The 20,284-nt window shown below is 41.8% G+C and overlaps 2 protein-coding genes across 10 annotated transcripts in view; one reads left to right on the plus strand and one right to left on the minus strand.

The window, feature by feature from the left end:
- The first annotated feature begins 95 nt into the window (after positions 1-95).
- Positions 96-15,889, plus strand: ppp6r2a (protein phosphatase 6, regulatory subunit 2a). Of its 2 annotated transcripts, none has more exons than XM_057022128.1 (24): positions 96-352; positions 1,985-2,154; positions 2,790-3,044; positions 3,138-3,324; positions 3,468-3,605; positions 3,671-3,736; positions 3,821-3,933; positions 4,384-4,497; positions 6,442-6,568; positions 7,411-7,563; positions 8,214-8,432; positions 8,522-8,586; positions 9,644-9,759; positions 10,023-10,108; positions 11,168-11,248; positions 11,333-11,430; positions 11,509-11,566; positions 11,644-11,771; positions 11,837-11,961; positions 12,040-12,181; positions 13,714-13,802; positions 13,882-14,038; positions 14,273-14,386; positions 14,577-15,889. In XM_057022128.1, exons 3-24 carry the CDS (start codon positions 2,818-2,820, stop codon positions 14,623-14,625), a joined length of 2,652 nt encoding a protein of 883 aa, XP_056878108.1. In that variant the 5' UTR covers positions 96-352; positions 1,985-2,154; positions 2,790-2,817; the 3' UTR covers positions 14,626-15,889. The 2 variants fall into 2 exon arrangements, with proteins under 2 accessions (XP_056878108.1, XP_056878109.1); XM_057022129.1 differs by having other exon boundaries at positions 99-233.
- A 515-nt stretch (positions 15,890-16,404) lies between these two features.
- Positions 16,405-20,284, minus strand: part of sbf1 (SET binding factor 1) — a 43,573-nt gene continuing 39,693 nt past the window's right edge. For all 8 annotated transcript variants that reach the window (XM_057022127.1, XM_057022126.1, XM_057022125.1 and 5 more), the window contains 5 exons: positions 19,844-20,188; positions 19,553-19,758; positions 19,382-19,469; positions 19,172-19,303; positions 16,405-18,650 (listed from right to left, as the gene is read on the minus strand). In XM_057022127.1, the coding sequence (XP_056878107.1) occupies positions 18,552-18,650; positions 19,172-19,303; positions 19,382-19,469; positions 19,553-19,758; positions 19,844-20,188 (870 nt within the window). In that variant the 3' untranslated portion in view covers positions 16,405-18,551. The remainder of the gene's footprint in view (positions 18,651-19,171; positions 19,304-19,381; positions 19,470-19,552; positions 19,759-19,843; positions 20,189-20,284) is intronic.

Genomic DNA, 20,284 nt, shown 5'->3' on the forward strand with positions numbered 1-20,284 from the left:
TGATCACTGGTTAAGGTTAACTTAAACTTAAAGGAAAACGCATTTGTCGCAGTGAATAGCGTGTAGCGCTCAGGCGTTCCATGCGTTGGCCAAAGTCAATGCACGTGCACGTCCTCCCGTGTGGCGCTGCTGCGCGCTCCCGCCACCATGTCGCCATTTTGATTCGAAAAATATGACTGAGTTTTTCCTGCTTTGTATGCTAAACTTAGCCCCGCGTTTGAATTACTTTGTGTGTGAGTACAAATTATACGCTCTACATTTGTATACAATTCGTTAACACTGATTAAGAGTGGACATTAATGAGACGAAACAGTGTATTTGATCGACTACAGAGACATTCGACCAACGTTAGGTAAGTTTAGCTAGCTAACTAGCCTGTTCTGTCGCCGAATGACCCTTCAAAACAAATTAATATTCACTGAAGGCTACTGTATGTTAGCTAACATGGGTAGCCGATAGTTGGATGAATAATGACTGCTTTAGTAAAGTTTTAACTCCTACGGAAATCACACTAAGACTGAAGCCATACTCACTGACTTGCAATTAAAAGGCAAGTTTTTGGAAGGAAAGACGGCCATGAGTTGTAGTGCTTAGCCTACATGAACTCCACTAACGTCAACCGTATCGACAAAGTTGAACGCAATTTAAAGAGCGATTTCACTTCGCTCATTCGAATCGGTCCATACTATAGCTAGTTAGCAAATTAGCTTAGGTGCAAATTAGTTCAGGGGAAGGAGGAGCTATCTTTGAAGTTGGCTGATATTAAGTGGCTTCTCAACTCGAAAACTTGGTGCTGTTAAATCACCGCTTAACGTCGTTCAGAATTGTTAAGTTACCTCTCACGTAATCAAAGCATTCTTCGATTCGGTTATTGTAAACTTCAAGTGTTTTTCTTTTGCAATGTTAGCAAGGTATGTTTAGTTGGTAATAAACAACTGGACGGTGGAACCATTCAGTTTGCTTTCTGTCTGAAATGGCTACGACCTGCTTAAACCACTCAACGTCATGTGTGGTGGATGCTGAAATGAACTTTAAAGTCTGTATGTTTCTGCTGCCTAAAGTAAGTCTGTAGCTCCGTCTCTATTAGAGTTGAAGTAAACAGAAATCTGAGCTCCTATTGCAAAGTCAGTTGATGTGCACTTCTTGCCAAAGGAACTGCAGCTCAGTTTGTAAAAACTCTCTTAGGGTTGGTGCATCTAGCAAGAAGTCCCATGATGATGAATATGTGTTTATTACGATTTGATACCAGGTGTTACAGCTTTTCAGGTGCTTCTGCTTTGATTTCCATTTTGTTGACGTTCATATATGCATTAAAATGCCATTCATGTCATAACACCATCTCCTGTTTCGTATTTTATATATGCAACCAGACTGTTGGGTTGAGGTCAGCACTGCTGGGATCTATTTTAAATGTAAAGTCATGCATTTACTCTCCCATTCAGTGTCCATGGGGACCATGGGGGGGGGGGGGGGGTATTATTGTACTTGTGTGCTCTGTAAATGTATGCCAGATGGACAGCGCTTTTGCTGCTGTTGAATGTGCAGGCAAAAGTCCTGCTCAGGGGGAAAGGGAAAAGAAAGGAGAAGCACTTTGATTCCCAGTTTCAGTTTCACTTCCATGGTTGATATGTACCGGTATTAACAACTTGGAAATGTCAGCACCGATGAAGCTCGAAGCTTCTACTGTTTTGTTCTTCCAATAGTATTAATTTATAGGATTAGCTGCCCCAGCAACAACAGGAAGTAAATACACAGTGTCTGTAGCATTCTCACTAAAGTCAAAAATACATTTAAGACGAGATTGTGAATCATAAATACATTCGGTTTGGTTTTGCAAATGCATTTATTGATACTGGATATCATATACCTTTTCGACGTTAGCTGGCAACATGTGCGGCCAAGTAAAAGAGGTCATGCTAACACGGTGTCTTCTCTCTAAAATGTTGATGTGCTGCAATAAATACTTTGCTGATTTGTGTTCCAGGTTATGTTGAGTTTCTCGACGTCTCATCTCCTAAAGAGGCCTGCGTGTTAGGAGGAGACCCATGCTGATAAATGCCAGGCCTCACTGCACACTCTGTTGTCTGCACAAACACAAATGCCTGCCTTCCTGTCTGGGAGGTCTGATTAAATATATCCACATTTCATCCGTCGGTGTGTATGAGCATTTTATTTTGAAATAATTTAATTTTACTATTCAGCTTTTTCCACAATAAACAGCCCGTCGACCTTATTAAACACTTATGTTACTTATGTCGGTAAATCTGTCATTCTGTGACATTTTATTTAAATAGATTTCAGACTTCTGAAGGGATGATAAGGTAGTAAATATGTATAATATTACTACTGAAATGACACTTCACACAAGATGGACCAAGCTGCCCTTTTATTTTCACATAGCATAAATATTTTTGCAAGCACGAGAGGTGTGTTTTGGATTCAAATGCAGGCTGAGATCAGTTCTCAAACATAAACATGCTTGTATCTACATTAACTTCATTTACAAAAAGGTTAGTTTTACAAATGACCGCGTCTTCTAATACGTTTCAGAAAATTATCTGATGGGCTTTCCACATAAACAGCTCTGATTAGAGCAAGATCATTAGTGCTTAACTTGATGGGAAATTAATATTTTAAAGTGGTTATTTTTCTGCTGACTAGTGTTTATTGTGAGTGCATTTTTATTGGTTAATGAGTTAATAGGGACTTGTATTATATTTGTTCTTTATAATGGTGTTATTTAAAGTCATACCCTCATTTCTTCTTCTCCTTGCTCTTCACATACTTAGGGCTCTGTCCTACATCTCGGAGGCCACCATGTTTTGGAAGTTTGACCTACACACCACCTCCCACATAGATCAGCTGCTGGACAAGGAGGATGTGACATTGAGAGAGCTGATGGAGGAGGACGATGTCCTGCAGGAGTGCAAGGCTCAGAACCGCCGATTGCTCTTCTTTCTTTCCCAGGACCACTGCATGCAGGAGCTCGTCAACTTGATCACCACAGAACCTCCCACTGACATAGAGGAGAGAAGCCGCTTTAAGTGAGTTTTCAGCGTAACTGACAAACCTTTTTTTCAGTCTGAAATCAGGTATTTCAGAAATGTTATCACCTGTGCTTGTCTGCATCTCTCAAGGTTTCCAAACATCGCTTGTGAGCTCCTGACATCAGATGTGGCAATTATAAATGATAAGCTGGGCGGGGATGAGTCTTTGCTCGAGGTGCTCTATCACTTCCTGGAACAGGACCCGCCTCTCAACCCTCTACTGGCTAGCTTCTTCAGTAAAACTATAGGCAATCTCATTGCCAGGAAAACTGAACAGGTACACTGGTTGAACAGGTCAGAGTCATGACCTGGGCCAGAGTTTTGCTTTTTTTAAAGAACAATAGTCGGTTGATAAATACTCTCAACAATACAATGTATCTCGGGTTTCCAACTAGAGTTGATGAGACTTTTGTTTTACAGGTGATTTCGTTTCTAAAGAAAAAGGAAGGTTTTATTAGTCTCGTGCTGAAGCATATTGATGCCTCTGCCATGATGGACCTGCTGCTTCGCCTCATCAGCTGTGTTGAACCTGCCTCCTTAAGGCAGGAGGTCCTCCTTGTAAGTAATATTTTAAAGTTATACATAAACGACTTTCTTTGTTCCTTATTTTATTTCTGTGTTAGTGGTTGAATGAAGAGAGGTTGGTACAACGGCTCTCAGAACTCATCCACACTGGTAAAGATGAGGAGGTGAGTGTGTATCGAGCCCGGTATTAAATTTGTCAGCACATTTTATTTGAAGATGCTAATTTCTAAATAATTTGCCACTTCTAGAGACAATCAAATGCATCCCAAACGCTTTGTGACATCATCCGCCTTAGTCGAGACCAGGCCAATCAGATGCAGGAGAATATGGAGGCTGACCCACTATTGGCAGTACTAGAGTCGTACGTTTGAACTTTCTGGACTTTTTGAACCCATTTCAATAACTTAAGATCATCAAAGCATCCAGTAACGTACACATACGTAACTCGCAGTGAGATTTCAACAGGATGTTCCTGTAACACAAGCAGGGATAGTTCTTCGAGGTCAAGCAAAGTTCCCAGCAACATTGTTTATCTGTTTTGTGATAAAGTGGTTTTTTTTCTGAAGACGGAGAACAATTATTGCACATTTTACAGTTGAAAACATCAACGGTGCTGTTTGAGAGCAGATATTGGGTACAAGATCATTGATCCAGAATGATCTTTATTGAGTCGCACTGGCATATTGGTATTATTATACAATCATAACAGATAAATTTAATGCTAAGTAGTAGTAAAGTGTTTGTCAGTGCATTTCTAACGTGCCATTGATATTTGGCTTGATTCTAAATCGTGCAATTGTCTGCATTTCAGGCAGGAGAGTGTAGCGGGACTCCTCAAGAACATGTTTGAAGGTAAGAGGAGTGAGGCCTCCATCGTTAATGGAACTCAAGTGCTACTTACCTTACTGGAGATCAGAAGGTCTGGGTGAGTTTTTCCACATTCCATCTAAGTCTTCAGAAATTCCTAACATTCTGTTTCTGCTACTCAGATTATTTAAATGATAATTAGTAGGTGTTTAAACACAGTTATCATAGTTTAAACTCCTTTTCTGCTTTTCATCACTCAATTCTTTTTAGTAATTGATTTATTTTATTCTGTGATTATTATTTTTTAAGCAGGAATGCTGACAGTAAACGGGAATACTTTTGATAATTTAGGTGGCTGAAACCGTTCCCTATTGTGCATGATCTTTTTGATTAAATGATATTTTGATGTAAATTAAAATGTAGATATTAAGATTAAGATGAACTTTATTCATCCCCGTGGGAAATTGAATTGTAATAGCAACCTATACAAAGTATAGAAACAGAATAAATAAATACAGATAAGATTAGAACGTTAGCATATATACAACATATATTATAAGCATATATATATAATATATACATAATATAATATAGACATATTATAAGCATTATAAGCATATATACATAAATATAGAATAAAATAGAAATAAAATTACAACATAATATAAATGTGTCAAGTTACAATATTAAGCAAAAACAGATGTAAATGATTCATTATGAATATTAATATTAATGAAATAAAACCCCACATTGAATCCTTTTAGCAGAAAAAAATGCAACCAAATAAGACAATTCTTTTTGCATATAAAAATTGAATGACTCCTCTTACAAATCACATATTCAACATTCCCAGAGCGCTGTTTTCTTCTGTGGATAGTTTTGCAGATGCACTAAAATGATAAAAATCTAATCAGACTTTGGGTGTTGACTTTGTGTACTTCGGTGTTCACAGCACTAATACATGTCATGATGTTGTGGCCACAGGAAGTAATTCTTTATACTTAAAAAACCCCACCACAAATCAAGGGAACAAGAAATTCTACCATTATCAGTCTTGCTTCAAGCCCGCCAAAATATTTTTCCCTCAATATGGTACTAGATGAAATGACTGGTCACGAAGCTTTGGAGGTCATTTTAATGTTTCGGGTGAAAGCGGGGCTTCAGTTTACGGCATCCGTCCAACCCGTTACAATGGTGCATTTTAGGCACAGAATATTGTTGAGAGAGAATATGATACATTTTTCCTTTTTATATAGGTTTCTAGAACTTTTCGGAGGGATACGGCTGTAACATATCTGTATCTACGTGAAATTAGTTGTAAAATAAAAAACAATTTTCATTTTCTTGTGTGTTAAATTTTACTTTTTATTTAGTTTGGTAAGCGTACACTTGGTAAATATGGAGCTACATCATATAAAATGTAAGATATGCTCCGGGTGGGCTTATTGCGTAGTAGGTCTAAAAGGGTTAAACCAAGCATGTCCAAAGTCCGGCCCGGGGGCCAATCACGGCCCGCGATAAGATTTCATACGGCCGCAACTTCAGTCATTCAATGTATTGTTTATGGCCCACTGGCACTAACAGAATAAATAAATCACTAAAATGTAATTCCTCCTTTCTTGTAGATCTTGTAAAAGACAAGAGCAAAATTTACTTGTTTTAAACTCGAATGATAACAGACAACTTTGCATTACATTTATCAAACTCATGGAAATTTAAGGTATTCCATACAGTTCAGTGTTCAATGTTATCTGACTCTCCAGATATGAATTAAAGGCAGAATTGTGTTTTTAGAGTTGTTCACGTCTGCCTGAGTGGCTTATATTTGGTTACACTGCCATTTGAAAAATAAAGAGAATTGTGACAAAGAAAATTGTTTTATAATAGTGTACATTTGCATGTAACTTTTCTGGTTAAAAAAACATCAGAAGGATCTACTGGCCCCCGGGCATCTTCACGTTATCAAATCTGGCCCTCTTTGCAAAAAGTTTGGACACCCCTGGGTTAAACTAAATAGAAAATAAAAGCTAAATTTGAGCTTCTTCCCCCTGTGTGTTTTCAGGTTGGAAGGGCTTATGGATCTATATTCTCAGGGTTACGAAAGGTCTTACACTGTCAACAGCAGTATTTTAAATGCCATTGAGCCCCATTTAAAGGACTTCCAGCAACTTCTTTTGGATCCCCCCAAGGTAAAGATGGAGAAATCTGAAATAAATGAGAAATAATTAGACAAATAAGCATCCATTTCCTTCCATTTTCTCATTTAGCATTGATTTACAAGATTTGATCAAGAGTGTGAAGGCTACACAGTATGCATGAAACCAAGACTGAATTTATAATAATAGGTGGTTTGCTGTCCCGTGATTTCGGGGATGTACAAAATTCAGATGGGGCAGGAATTAGAGAACAGAAATTGGAAATGACAGAAAGGTAGTATTCAAAAGTCTTGTGTGAGCCACCACATACTGTGCAGTGATATCGCAGTTAGCTCTGTTTCCTGTAACATAACAGACTGATGTTTGTCTTTAGTTTTAGCCTAGTATGTAAGTAGTTCCACTATTGTAGCCCTACCTTTCTTGAAGTGGTGACTGTACACCCCCCCCTCGAAGTGGGAGGACATGCTCAGGACATTGTCTGACTCAGCTCCTAATTTGAGACTGAGGTTTTCAAACGCTGCTTTTTTCAGTGAATTTTTAAAAAGTTTCTCCACATTGTGAGTTACAACTTTTTGCATGCGAACCTTAGTAGATGCTTGTCTTCTTCCTCTGGGCAAATCTCTTCCGGCCTCCTCAACTGCAGCCGTGAGGACAGTTATCTATTATTCCCGTGTATATTCCAGAAATATAACAGTTTGTTCATATTGAAGGAATTGGTGTCTAATACCCAAATTGTAGTTTTAAATGCTAACATAAATAGAGCTCCTTAATTCTTCATTGACCACCTCATTAATTTGAGTGGGGAAAAAATTGTTCTATTATTTGACTTATTTTTAAGTTTTAATATGTGGAGACAATGTCATCTCTCTCCTCAGAAAAGTGCAATATTGACAACCGTTGGCATTCTCGAGCAACCACTCGGGAACGCCCGCCTTCATGTGGCCCGACTAGTGGCCGCTTTGCTGCAGACCAGTGATCCCAGTATTTGCCAGGAGCTCTGCAATCTATCCACCATTGATGCATTACTGGTAGGCTAAAGATTGCTTGACTCTGGGTTTATTTGATGATTTTATATTACACCCCTTTAAGAAAAGTTTTAGTATCCATAACGATGACCTGGATGATTGAGAATCTACACAGACAAAAGGTTTAGTGTTTTAATATAGAAATATTTTTAATATAGAAGGTTTAGTATTTCATACTCGTGTTTATTTAAAACATGAAGAACCTAAGCAGAGGACAGCAAATGTGGCTTAATTTACATTCACTAACAGTCAAACTAAATGATAGTTCTAGCAAACAGCTGCTGTCTATGGCCTTGCAGGCTTTTTACCAAATCTGATCAAGGTGTGAAAATGGCAGTAAGAGCCTTATTTGACATACCTCTACATGCTTCATGCATGTTCAATGCCCTTTTTTATCAGATGGTGCTCTTTTCTGGTGCAAACAAATCACACCGGACATATTAGCCTAGCTTTCTTTTTTCCCTTCAAGTTTGTCTCTGGCAGAATAGTCGAATTTAGTGGGGTTTTTAGTTCTTTATGGAAGTAATGTGATTTAAAATAAAGTCAAGTAAAAAATGTGAACAAAATACAGTTACTTTGATTGTTGAATGTTCAAAGTAATTTCTACTCATGTCCATTTCAGGGATATGTCACTAACTTTTTCTCTCTGGCAGGATTTGTTCTTTAAATACTCCTGGAATAATTTTTTGCACTTCCAAGTGGAGATTTGCGTGTCAGCCATCCTGAATCATCCTACTTCAGAAGAGCGGCCGAGTTCAGGCCTCCAGAATCTCGATGGGAATCCTGCCATCTCCAGCCCTGTTGTGCAGGGGGAGGTGGTGGAGCAAAACAGAGACCTACAGACTTCCATCCACAAAGCCCTTGTGGCACATGTAAGCGACGAGCAGGACGTTTCTGCCACAGCTTTGATGCTGTTCTTCATCTGTTTCCGCCCTCACTTCCCTGTCTTGTTTCTGTTCAGCTTTTCCAGAAGTGCATGCTGGTGCAGAAGATCCTGGATGCCTGGGAAGAAAATGATAAAATACAGTAAGAAGATTCTTACATTGAAAGGATAGTTGTGACAACACTCATTTTGCTCTGTTCCTAATTTATTTGCTACCTCAAATACAGCTGTATTGATTTTCCACTGCAAGCCTGAGAATGTTGTGATCAGTCGCTTTACAAGAGCAGGAATTTTTGGGCCGATTAGTAGGTTTAAATAAACAAATGATGGGTTTGAATCCGATCACGTGAGGGAGCAATATATTTAATTCACTTTTATTTACTATTTACACTTGTGTACTGTTTACTGAGCATCTAAACATGAATTCTTAAGCCTTTTTTGCCAATGTTTGACAATTTTCTGCACAAACTGACTGAGATGAAAAGGTTAAAGGCCAATGACCTATAGAGGGATTTCATTGATTTATTCCTTCATTCATTCATTAATGTTAAGACACGATCAATAAATTTAAAAAAATCCACTACATAAATATTTAACACTGGCCAAGGTTCGATCAAGACAAAAAAAATAACAAGACAAAAATAATGGGAACCAATTAACTTACTGTAATTGAATTACTTAGCATTTGTTTTTATCCGTTGTATTCAAGATTAAAAAAAAAAACGTTATGTCACTACGTGATGGACAGTAGTCGCCACAGTGACATTGGGGAAAAACAACAACACATGTTTGTGTTTAAAAAAACACACATGATGACATGTGGTTTAACTGTGTGTTTTACATATTTGTGGTTTTTATATCGTGTGTGTGTGAGCATATGATGGACTCTAAAGTTTTTGGAATCATGAGCTAGCAACATCGTCAGTATCAAACAAACATGTCGGTGCAGTAAAACTTCTGAGTAAACGAGACAGATAAAACAGGATCCTTCCACTGTAGATGACCAGGACAACAATGCCCCCCCCCAATGGCCCCATTGATCTGATCCTTGGTGTCAGACATTACAGACAATCCTACAAATGATACGAAACGTAAAATACTGTCCGATCTGATATCGCCGAACAGATCTCCAGAAAGCTTTGTGCCGAGCGGCCAAATACATATGCATATAATAACAAGGCGTAAACTTGTCAAACTTAGAGCTGAAGGGGGCACCAGGAGAGGCAACATGGGTCACCTCACCAGAATCGCCAACATGGTGGTCCACAACCTGGAGAAAGGACCTGTTCAGGCCCAGATCGCCGACTTAATCAAAGGTATTTACTCGTCTTGAATTGGTGCTAAGGTCTTTCTTCCCTTAAGGCAGCTGAGATTTCAGATTGATAAGCACACAGTATTGTTTTTAGGATATTCATAGGACAGCCAATGTTTGAAGGAACAGACAAATGCAGAAGGATTTAGAGTTAACAGATAACAATTACCCACAAAATACCTGGGCTATCTTTTCTTTACTTATTTGTGATACCAGACGAACCAGTGGGCATATGGACGTTGATGATATCAAATCTCGCCATTTCAGAACTTCCAGAAGACTGCAGGGGTCGCTGGGAAAGCTTTGTAGAGGAGACCCTAAGAGAGACCAACAGGAGGAACACGGTAGAACTGGTGAGAGATCCTTCCGCAGCAGGAACCTCGCTGATCTGTCCTTTTCTTATCCCTCAGAGATGTTTGATTAGTAATGTCAGCATCAGTATCACTGTGCACATTCAGACATTTTTATTTGATTTCAAATCAAATCCATCTGTTTTTATATAGCGTCTGTTACAACCTAAATTGCTTCTAGGCGCTTTCCAGAATCCCAGGGTCTGACCCCCCCAAGCATGATGATGATGACTGGGGGGAGAGAGAGTGAGGAGAGGAGAGGAGACTAGAGGAGAGGAGAGGAGAGGAGAGGAGGAGGAGAGAGGAGAGGAGAGGAGAGGAGGAGGAGGAGAGAGGGAGGAGGAGGGAGGAGAGGAGAGGAGAGGAGAGGAGAGGAGAGGAGAGGAGAGGAGAGAGGGAGGAAAGGAGGAGAGGAGAGGAGAGGAGGAGAAGGTAGAGGAGAGGAGAGGAGAGGAGGGAGACAGGAGGGGAGAGGAGAGGAGAGGAGGGAGGAAAGGAGAGGAGGGAGGAAAAGTAGAGGAGAGGGGAGGAGAGGAGAGGAGAGGAGGGAGGACAGGGAGAGGAGAGGAGAGGAGAGGAGGGAGGACAGGGAGAGGAGAGGAGAGGAAGGAGGACAAGGAGAGGAGAGGAGGGAGGACAAGTAGAGGAGAGGAGAGGAGAGGAGAGGAGGGAGGACAGGTAGAGGAGAGGGGAGGAGAGGAGAGGAGAGGAGGGAGGACGGTAGAGGAGAGGAGGGAGAGGAGGGAGGACAGGTAGAGGAGAGGAGAGGAGGGAGGACAGGTAGAGGAGAGGGGAGGAGAGGAGAGGAGGGAGGACAGGTAGAGGAGAGGAGAGGAGAGAATAGGCAGAGATCATAGAAATACATTAATAAATCAAGCTGCTGGTATAAGAGTGGAGTGGGTCGGCTGGGTCAGAGGTCAACAGGCCAGCATACAGCTATATTTGTCATTTTAAATATAAAACCAAAAGTCAGAAAGGATGACAAAAACTGCAGTTCTTTTCATTAAAAAGCCATTACCAAACCTCTGTTTAAAAGCCTTTTCAACTGTCGGTATTTTGCAGGTCAGCACCCACAACATGCACTCCTCCAGTGAGGATGACGACATAGAGAGCCCCTTCCCCAATGACCTGTCTCTCCAGCAGGTAGCAAACATGCAGACAATGATCGATGCTCCTGAAATGCCTCCGTGAGCAGAGATGTTGACCGTCCTTTTCTTCCCACCCCAGGCTTTCTCCGATTACCAGATCCAACAGATGACTGCCAACTTTGTGGATCAGTTTGGTTTCAATGACGAGGAGTTCAGCGAGCATGACGAAAATATTAAGTGAGTCACAGAAGTCCATTTTTCACAGTTAAATCCATCGAATTGATCTGGTTATTTCATCATCATTTCTCTCCCCAGTGCCACATTTGACAGAATCGCCGAGATAAACTTCAATCTAGATGCTGACGATAACAGTGTAAGTTTACAGGTATAAAAAATGTTTTTTTTTAAAAAAAGCTAGCTTGTGTTAATCACTGAGGTGCTGATTTCCAGGCCAATGCCGCTGCCTTTGAAGCCTGCTGTAAAGAGAGGATACAACAGTTTGATGATGTTGAGGAAGAAGAGGACATTTGGGAGGAGAAAGAGATGAACTATGCAACTCAATCGAAATCCCGAACAAGGTAGGAGAGAGAGGCGCGTGCGGCTCAAGTTGGGATCGGTAGCTTGATATTTCTTCAACACGCAGGTTTGGGGTAACTCAGACTTCAGAAGGAAGCTCCAGGAGCAGCATGGAGAACGGCAGGAGGGATCAGGAACAGGGGGCTGAGTCTGATGAAGATGACGACCATCGGCAAAACGCGTCGGATACAGGTAGAGAGAGAAGCTGCTCCGTCAATAAACCCGGTCAAATGCATGTGGTGTCAAACGTTATCATCGTTTGGATTCCAGGGCCTGGCTGGACAGCAAACTTCAGGGATTGCAGAGAGAACGCGGGGTCCCAGACCCTCGCAGGGTGGGTCGCTCCAGGGAGCGACGCGCAGATGCAGGAAACTGGCTGGGCCAATTTCACTCAGTTTGGGCCTTTCTCTGGGTGAGAAGAACCACCGTCGGCCGCCGAATTCTGTATATTCCTCCATCCGATCAGCCTAGTTAAAACACAATGGATGTTCAATACGGAATATCGGGGAGTTGAATATGATTGTCCTGTGGACGAGGAGGCCCTATATCTGGGGAAAATAGCACGGAAGGATGCAAATATGGGCGGCACGACCTGCATCGGATAAAGTTGAGGCCTGGAAATGATGTAGGGGTAGTTTGGCGACCCAATTACTGCTCCCTTGGTCTGTGCCCCCTCTGCAAAGTTGCAATTTTTACGAGCAGACGAGGGAATAGCGGCGCTAGCATAAACCCATAACGAGGCCCAACAGTTCCCAGGCAACTTTTATGCGGCAGGCGAATTCTGCCATCATCGTATTGATTGGACAATACAGCGGGACCTCTACTTACGAATTTAATTGGTTCCGGAAGTTGTTTCGTAACCTGAAAATTACGTAAGTAGAGACGCGTTTTCCATGTAAATGCCCTAATCCGTTCCAAGCCCCCAATAATTCGGACATAATGTTTTTTTATAAATCATAAAAATGCATCAAAACATGTAACAAATACATGTTACAATTAGATTACCGCACAATAAACGTAGGAATTCAGTGCAAGGCTTCTCCAGGAACAAAATGAACTTTATTCCAGGCTAATCTCACATTAGCCGTCATTACTAGCAACGAATGTTAACATTTGTGGTAACACCGCCATCTAATGGACAAACGTATGAACACTCACAATAAATCGCCGTTAACGGCCATATTCTTTGGCGACATCAACCAAACACATCCCTTTTTCATGCTTTTCTATTATTTCTTGCTTCGTTTGTATGGACAAAAAACCTCTCTTCTTCTTTTCTTCTTTTTCTCTTTTCTCCATCACTTTCCTGGGGTCCATAGCGAATAAAAGTTAAACGAAGACGACGCTGGGATACACACAAACATGTACAGATTGACGTCCCTCCTAGCCAATGGGATGACAGGACGATGCTAAGCGATAGCCAATGGCAGAGCTGCTACAAGCATGTTTGCGTTCGCTAAACTCCGCGAGCTGCGATTAGCAGCGGTAGCGTATTTTTGCCTTTCGTATCCTGAAATTTCTTTCATAACAAGAGGAAATATTTTCCCGTTGAGACGTGTCGTAACCTGAAAATTCCGCACGTAGAGACGTTCGTAAGTAGAGGTCCCACTGTACAAGCAACGAACAACAAACAAGTGTTGTTTGTGTTACCTCAATAAAATACCACAGTCAAAACACTATATTTGGTAGTAAAATAAGAGTAAGAGGCTAGAAAACCACATAAATCTCAAAGGTAAGAGGCAGCAATTTGTTGTAAATACTGGTGATAACTTGGTAGAACATGTTCTTCTCTCCTCTGAAGCCCCCCGATGGTGGCGCGGGGACTCAGTTAGGCCCTGTAAAGTTCCCAGGAAGGACTGTGATGGACAGTGGAGATGTTAATCTGTCGTCAGGAGCCATCGAGCTGTTTCAGCCCTAAAATATGCCAACTGTTCCCTGTTCCAGTACAGATACCGGGCCCAGGTGCAGTTCTCCTGTGGACTCGGGCAGCAGCGGCCCAAGCAAACAAGCCAATCAAAACCACGCCGAGAGCAGTGAGTGTCGAGGAAGCCTCAAAGATGCTCAAAGATGCCGGCGGCCTTTTTTGTTGTAAGAGCGTGATGTCGTCAACAGACGCGGCGTCCGACGCAAAGAGAAGCGTCCCTCTGGTGGCCTCCGACAGCAGCTCCTCGGGCGGCTCCGACAGCGAGGAAGACGATAAAACCACAAGCGGTCCTCCCGATCCCATTTCAACTTGCGTGCCTGGGAACAAGCCAGATCACCTCAAAAGGCGAGTCCATTATTTTCCCGACTTCTGCGGAGCAGTCGGAGCTGCAGAAGCGCGTAAAAGTGCCGCGAGCCGGCGAAGCAGCTATATTTGACCCCTAACTACCAGGTTGAGTTTAATGACAGACTCGGTTTTTTTTCTTACATTTCTTACGAATGTGACGACGCTCCCTTTATTCCGAGCTCTCCCGACTCTTTTTTTTTACTGCTTTATCCATTGACTGTGTTGTGTGTGCAGCGAGGAGAGTCCGGTCTCTCTGGAAAAGCTCCTGCTGTCAGATCCTCCCGACGTTCCAGAGCAGCGGGAGTCACCCGCCGGAGATTCCCCCACAGCCTCAAAGACCGTCAACAAGTAAGGAACTACTGTCGCTGGTTTGATTGTTTCTCCCTGGAAAAAAGGACCCGTTTCACCCCTCTGTCTTCATCACATCGACCAGGTTGATGCGAAGGCGAAAGTAACCTCATTCGGAGCCTTTTTGTCTGACCTGAGAAGCTTTTGCAGATGAGTTTTATTGTGTTATTTTGCTTTTTTGTTCTGACAGAGAAGAACCCGCAGCAGCACAGGAGGTGTCAGTGAACGGGCCGGTGTGAGAGCCAGTCGAACCCGCTGGTTTCAGCTCTGCAGACGTCCTGCGTCCTCGAGAGTGATTCTTAAAGAACCTCACTGCAGCTCCACTGTTTTTATAGAAGCATTCTGCCGTGTTATTGGACCCGGACAATGCCAATCAACAACAGAACTGAAGCGGCAGGAAATGGGAAAAAGCAAACTCAAGAAATCCAACAGACTGAACGCGGTGTAGAGGAATCATCTTCAAAGCGTCCCCCCCCACCCCCACCCAATGTTGCACATTTGTGCAGTTTTAATGTAGCAACAACCGAATCTGAGAGGCAACACCATCATTATTTTTTTATGTCCTAAAACTGAAAGATTTCTCTCTACTTGTTCAAAGCTGTTGGAATCCTGTTATTTGGGATTAGACGTCACATTGCAGAATGGATAGCACAGGCAGATTTTTACAGGCTGCCTTTACAATAAATACCCTTCCTCTTCTTCTTCAAGCTTAAGAAAAAGCACTTATGCAGCCACTTACTGTACATTTTAGCACAACATGCCCACCCCTCATCTCTGCTAGCGCTCTCATCTTTTCTCATGCATATTTGTCATCCATCGTTTATGCTTTTTTTTCCCTCCCCCCCTTCAATTACATCTCGGGTTGCCACACATTGCCATGAATGTTTTAAAGTGTCGGGAGGTCGTCGGAAAAGAGCTCTAATAGTATTACCGTCTTTTGCTCATGTGCAATAATGTCAAGTAGCCATTTTATTTAAAATGAAATTCAGCATATATCTTTTGATTTTCAATCTAAAGACAGTTGTGTTCTATTGACTTGGGCAAACAAATCTGGATATGAATTTGTGTCGAAATTAGTTTGAATTTTTCTTTCTTCATTTCTAGTGCATGTATAATTGGTTCTCTGTTGACCTAGCTAGTGAGCTACCTTCTGATTGTGATGACCTTTAACTTTGTTATTGCTATTCCTCCTAAATCAACCAAACGTTATCTACCTAATCACAAATGATATCTGCATTTTTCTGTCCGATAAGCACTTCCTCTGAGGGCAGGAGCATCTGGAATGATGCTTTCTTTACTTTATTTTTTTCTTTTTTTTAAAGTGTTTCATTTTATTCCTCCTTTCTGAGCAGCACGGTTGTAAACAGGGCAGATATAAATTCTGCAGAGCTCCAGGCCTGTTTTGCGTCCATGAAATATTTGACAGCGTTCAGGTTGTATGATCATTGTTTAAAAAAAAAAAAGAAATTAAAAGTGTCTGGTTGGCCACATTAATATGAAAAATGTTCCCATGTTGTCTCTCCAATGCTGCAAAGAACCAGGTTTGTCTTCATGATGGTGATGTGATGTGCTTAGAAATTCAAGTTGAGTCCTGGAAGAAGTGTGTGTGTGTGTGTGTGTGTGTGGTGTGTGTGTGTGTGAGTGTGAAATGACGAGAATAAACGAGATTCATAATTATAGCATGAATATACAACTAAATGATATTAAAAATATCAGTGAGAGTAGAGTTGTCATGGAAAGGTCTATTCTGGGAATGGAAAGAAGTTTTGTAATTAACTGTAAAGATAAATTTGCTATGTATTCATTTACATAATGAGTAATTTGAGGTGACAAAGATAGATTCAACAGGTTAGCAGAACTGAACGCACGTCTCTTCCATGCTAACTGCAAGCAAAATGAACCAGCAGCCACAGCAATAGCATTAGCATTTTGGATGCTAATTGATAGGCAGTTTTCCTCCACATATGTTAAATGTCATCCAACTGTGTGTTGGAAATGTTAACATAACACACAAAGACTTAAACCCACAATTTTTATTTGGACTCTTCAAAACTAAATTGACATGATTGAAAACAACTGGGCTCAGAGACACGGTCCTAGAAAAAAAACAAAATAAACAAAATACAGTAAAAAAGATTCATAAAATATGTTAGCCTTTATGTCTGAAAAGTAGCCACAGAAATCCTAATAAAACAAGCTGACTGGATGTCGACTGCAGTCACAACACAGCGTCGGTAGTGTTCTCACTGTTGCCTCATTATTTTACTCACCACCTACTTAATGACAGATTTATTTTTTTAAATAATTACTAAAAACATCATACGCAATTTTAATGTCTATATTTGTTTTTCAGTAGGGTGTATCAACCTGCTGCCTAATGGAATCAAAATATTGAGCCTGGCTCTCAAAAACATACATGACACCAAAAAATGCTATTTTAAATGTATATGTTCATGTTAGTATGTTACATTAGTACATATGCAGCTTCATTACGAACACTGGGCTCGTAACATTTAGGCAGACGACGGGACACGGCACCAAGGAGACCGTGAGTGTTTAAAGTTGATTGTTGTGACTGTAATCTTCATCCAGAACAACGTGGTAAAATTTGATCCGCCTTTAAATATCGGCACCGAGGCTCTTCCACGCAGTAATGGTTGGTATTTAATTTGTTTTTTTTTAAAAAGACGAGGAAAAAGACAACATTGAGGGTTTACTTGTACTTTATCAAAAAAAAAAAAAAAAGAATTAAGCATTAGTCAAATTAATACAGAAATTAACAAATGGCACATTGGATTCCTAATTTAAAAAGAGGTGTTTGAGGAACTTTCTTATTGAGAAGTTAAATAAATTACTAACATAAACGATACATACAAATCTGGAGTATATACAAGTAGTTATTGGACACAATAGAATCTACAATTTCAAAATTAATGTTTGACAAAGACAGCAGTAGAACATATTACATAAGGGTTTGTGTCAGAGTGATGCGTGCATGTGTGTATTGGGAGGCGGTGATGGTGGTAGGGGGGTGGTTTACATTTACATTTATTAAAAAGAAGTGGCTCGATGGTTGACACAGACGTAGCCGCTGGATGGAGTTAAAAGAAAAGTGTGCTCTGAGACGCCGTCTCATCTCATTGTCAAGAAGCAATTAGCAAAAAAGAAACTTGCTCCTGTTGAATGATTGCTATGAGTACAACTGATGTTTCCTTCTAGTCAGAAAGAAATGTTTTCTATTACCTGTATTCAGCGATTTATGGCTCTTAGATGTTAAAATAGTGAAAAGCAGCGGAATTTTCCTTTAACTGACATCCAGGTGTGTCAAACATCTGTAAAACTACCGTTCCTCCAATGCATACGATCGTTTCTCTCCCTTCTCGGAATCTCCTTGGACTCCAAGAGAATGCTCTTAAACAAATCCCTCCTGCTTCCTTTGGCTTCCCTTAAAAATTGGAATGTTGATCGTGGAGTGACTGCTTCATAAAAACCCAAGTAAAGGGGTGAAGGGCTAATCGACTTTGTAAACACTCTCGGTGAAAGTTAGCCAACGTGCTTGATCTGCGCTTGCTTTCAGTCCGTCACAGTATTTCGTTGAGCCTTAATGGAGCAAATTTGAGAAGAATCGGAGATGAGGGACATCCCTCACGAGCCGGGATCTTTTCCCTCCGTTATCATTGCGGTTTGTAATGAAGAGTAAGCTGTGATGAGCAAGTGTGTGTCCGCTACTTTGGTCCATCGGATGTGTCGACTGTCGCCCCTCCTTCATTCCTCCCTGTTGACAGTTAAAGGGGGGTGTGGTTAACAGGAAGCGCGCGCCACTTGGACGCTGCAGGTGGAGGTCTGGAACACTTTTCATGCTGGAGCTGCAGGACACATTTCTGTAATATGCATGCTTTCTTGCACACATCTAGCGCACGGTTAGAGTGGTGAGGGTGGGGCGGCGACCTGCTGTAGCTCATCAGACAAGAGCGAGTGGTTCTCCTGGTGCTTTTTTTTTTGGCCTTTTTCTTATTTTTTTCTTACAAAAACACTGAAATATTTTGACAAAAGGTTATTAGTTTAACACTGTTGAAATGAACAGAGCGTTCATTGCTGAAAGGCCCCTTTCCTTTCTCCTGGGACAGCAGACGTGTCCTCTGTTCATTCAGTCACGGTTTGGATTCTACGCGTCCGACAGGCAACTCTGAATATTGTCCATCCACAGCTGAGCGTTGGTGCTGTCCTGAGCACAGAAATTGTACACCCGTTTGGTCGTCTTGAGCTGAGGGTGAAAGGAGATTGAGTCATTGATCCACAGCAATTATGATCAGAACTAAAATACATGAAAACAAACGCACATCGGGCAACAACACAAAGTATTCAAATGATCTACTGATGTGTTTCCAAAAATAGGGCATTTATGCAGCTGTATGTAATGAAATTGCTGGAGCTGGCAAAAAAAAATGTGATGTGGTCTGGTACTGTTCAGAAAGCCCTGGAAATATTTCAGTTCTTATTGAGTTTAATCTCAAGTCAATACGTTTCTTTAGCTTTATCATATTAGCTTTAGATCATCACACGAATCTGACGCATCGGCAGCAGAGCTGGTGGATGTCGGACGAGTTATTTACAATTTTATTTGGTAAATGTGACGTATGAAAGCATCATTCAGATGAAAAGAAACGCCTTTTCCTTTACGATAATCATTTGATTCGGAGCCAAATAAAGCAGCTCTATTCTGAAATGTTGCTCCAATGTAAATTGGATCCTGGCACCGGTTTGCATCTGTGCTGATGAACTCACATCAAAGAAGGCTTTCTCCTCTATGTTCTTGGGCGCCCCAATGGTGGGCGTTCCAGGGATCACCGACTCCACCTCAGCCAACTCGATCATACCTTTACACTCCTTGTCCTGCCTGCTCTCATAATATCTCAGCTGAAGACACACACCCACACACACTCATTAATCTATAGAATGATTCAGATTAAATGCTTGCAATGTTCAAGCACTGACCTGATGTTTAGTCTTGTCTAAAACAAACAACCGTGGTTTCCATGGTTTCAACAAAGCCCCCCTCTTGAAGAGGATACCTTCGAAGCTCCTAATTGGAGGAGGAATAACCCGAACATTAAAGACATGACATGACTACATTATGAAGTGGTTTTGCTCTCAGCCTCGCTCTACCTGTTCTCGCTCTCTGTGCTCTGGAACTGGCTGTAAAGCGTGCTGGTGCTGGTCCGCCCAGCAACCGGTGTGGACGTGGCACTGGCCTCGCACTCCAGAGCCAAGTTGATTGAGGACCCGACTCCGGTCTCCTGCAGGTAGACGCCCTGAGAGCGCCGTTGGTGGCACAAGTTGGACGACATCAGTAAGGAGCTGGAGAACGAAGGCTGAGGGGGCATCAAGCACAGCGTTATTGTTAATTGTACTACTAATTACCTGGGTTGATCAGACCGCAAACCCCTACGACCTCACCTTGCTTTCCAGTTTGGGCTCAGTTTTCTGTGTGGTCTTGATTTTGTCCCACGTGTCCTTCCACTTCTCTGACGTCTGTCCCAGCTCCGCCTCCAGCCTCTGTAGGTCCTGCAGCAGCTTTGTGATGGCGTCAGGCACCGTTTTGTGCACGTTGTCGTAGCACGGCCACACGATCCGCCGCTGGGACTTCAGGCCCCCGCTGTCGGGTTTCTCCGACGTCTCCTGAGCGGGACGCTCCTGCCAACTCCTCAGTTCCCAGTCGTAGGACGGTCCCTCAGACAGCGTCTCCTCCATGTAGAAGTCCCACACTTTGAGATTTGAGATGAAGCTGTACGGCCGCAACACCTGGGAGGTACACTAGTGTCAGTCTCAACTTCAGAGCACTGCCCAGGTACCCTTGAGCAAGGTACCGAACCCCCAAACGCTCATATAGGGCCCTGC

Source organism: Takifugu flavidus, chromosome 22 (genome assembly GCF_003711565.1).
Source record: "Takifugu flavidus isolate HTHZ2018 chromosome 22, ASM371156v2, whole genome shotgun sequence".
Classification (NCBI taxonomy): Eukaryota; Metazoa; Chordata; class Actinopteri; order Tetraodontiformes; family Tetraodontidae; genus Takifugu; species Takifugu flavidus.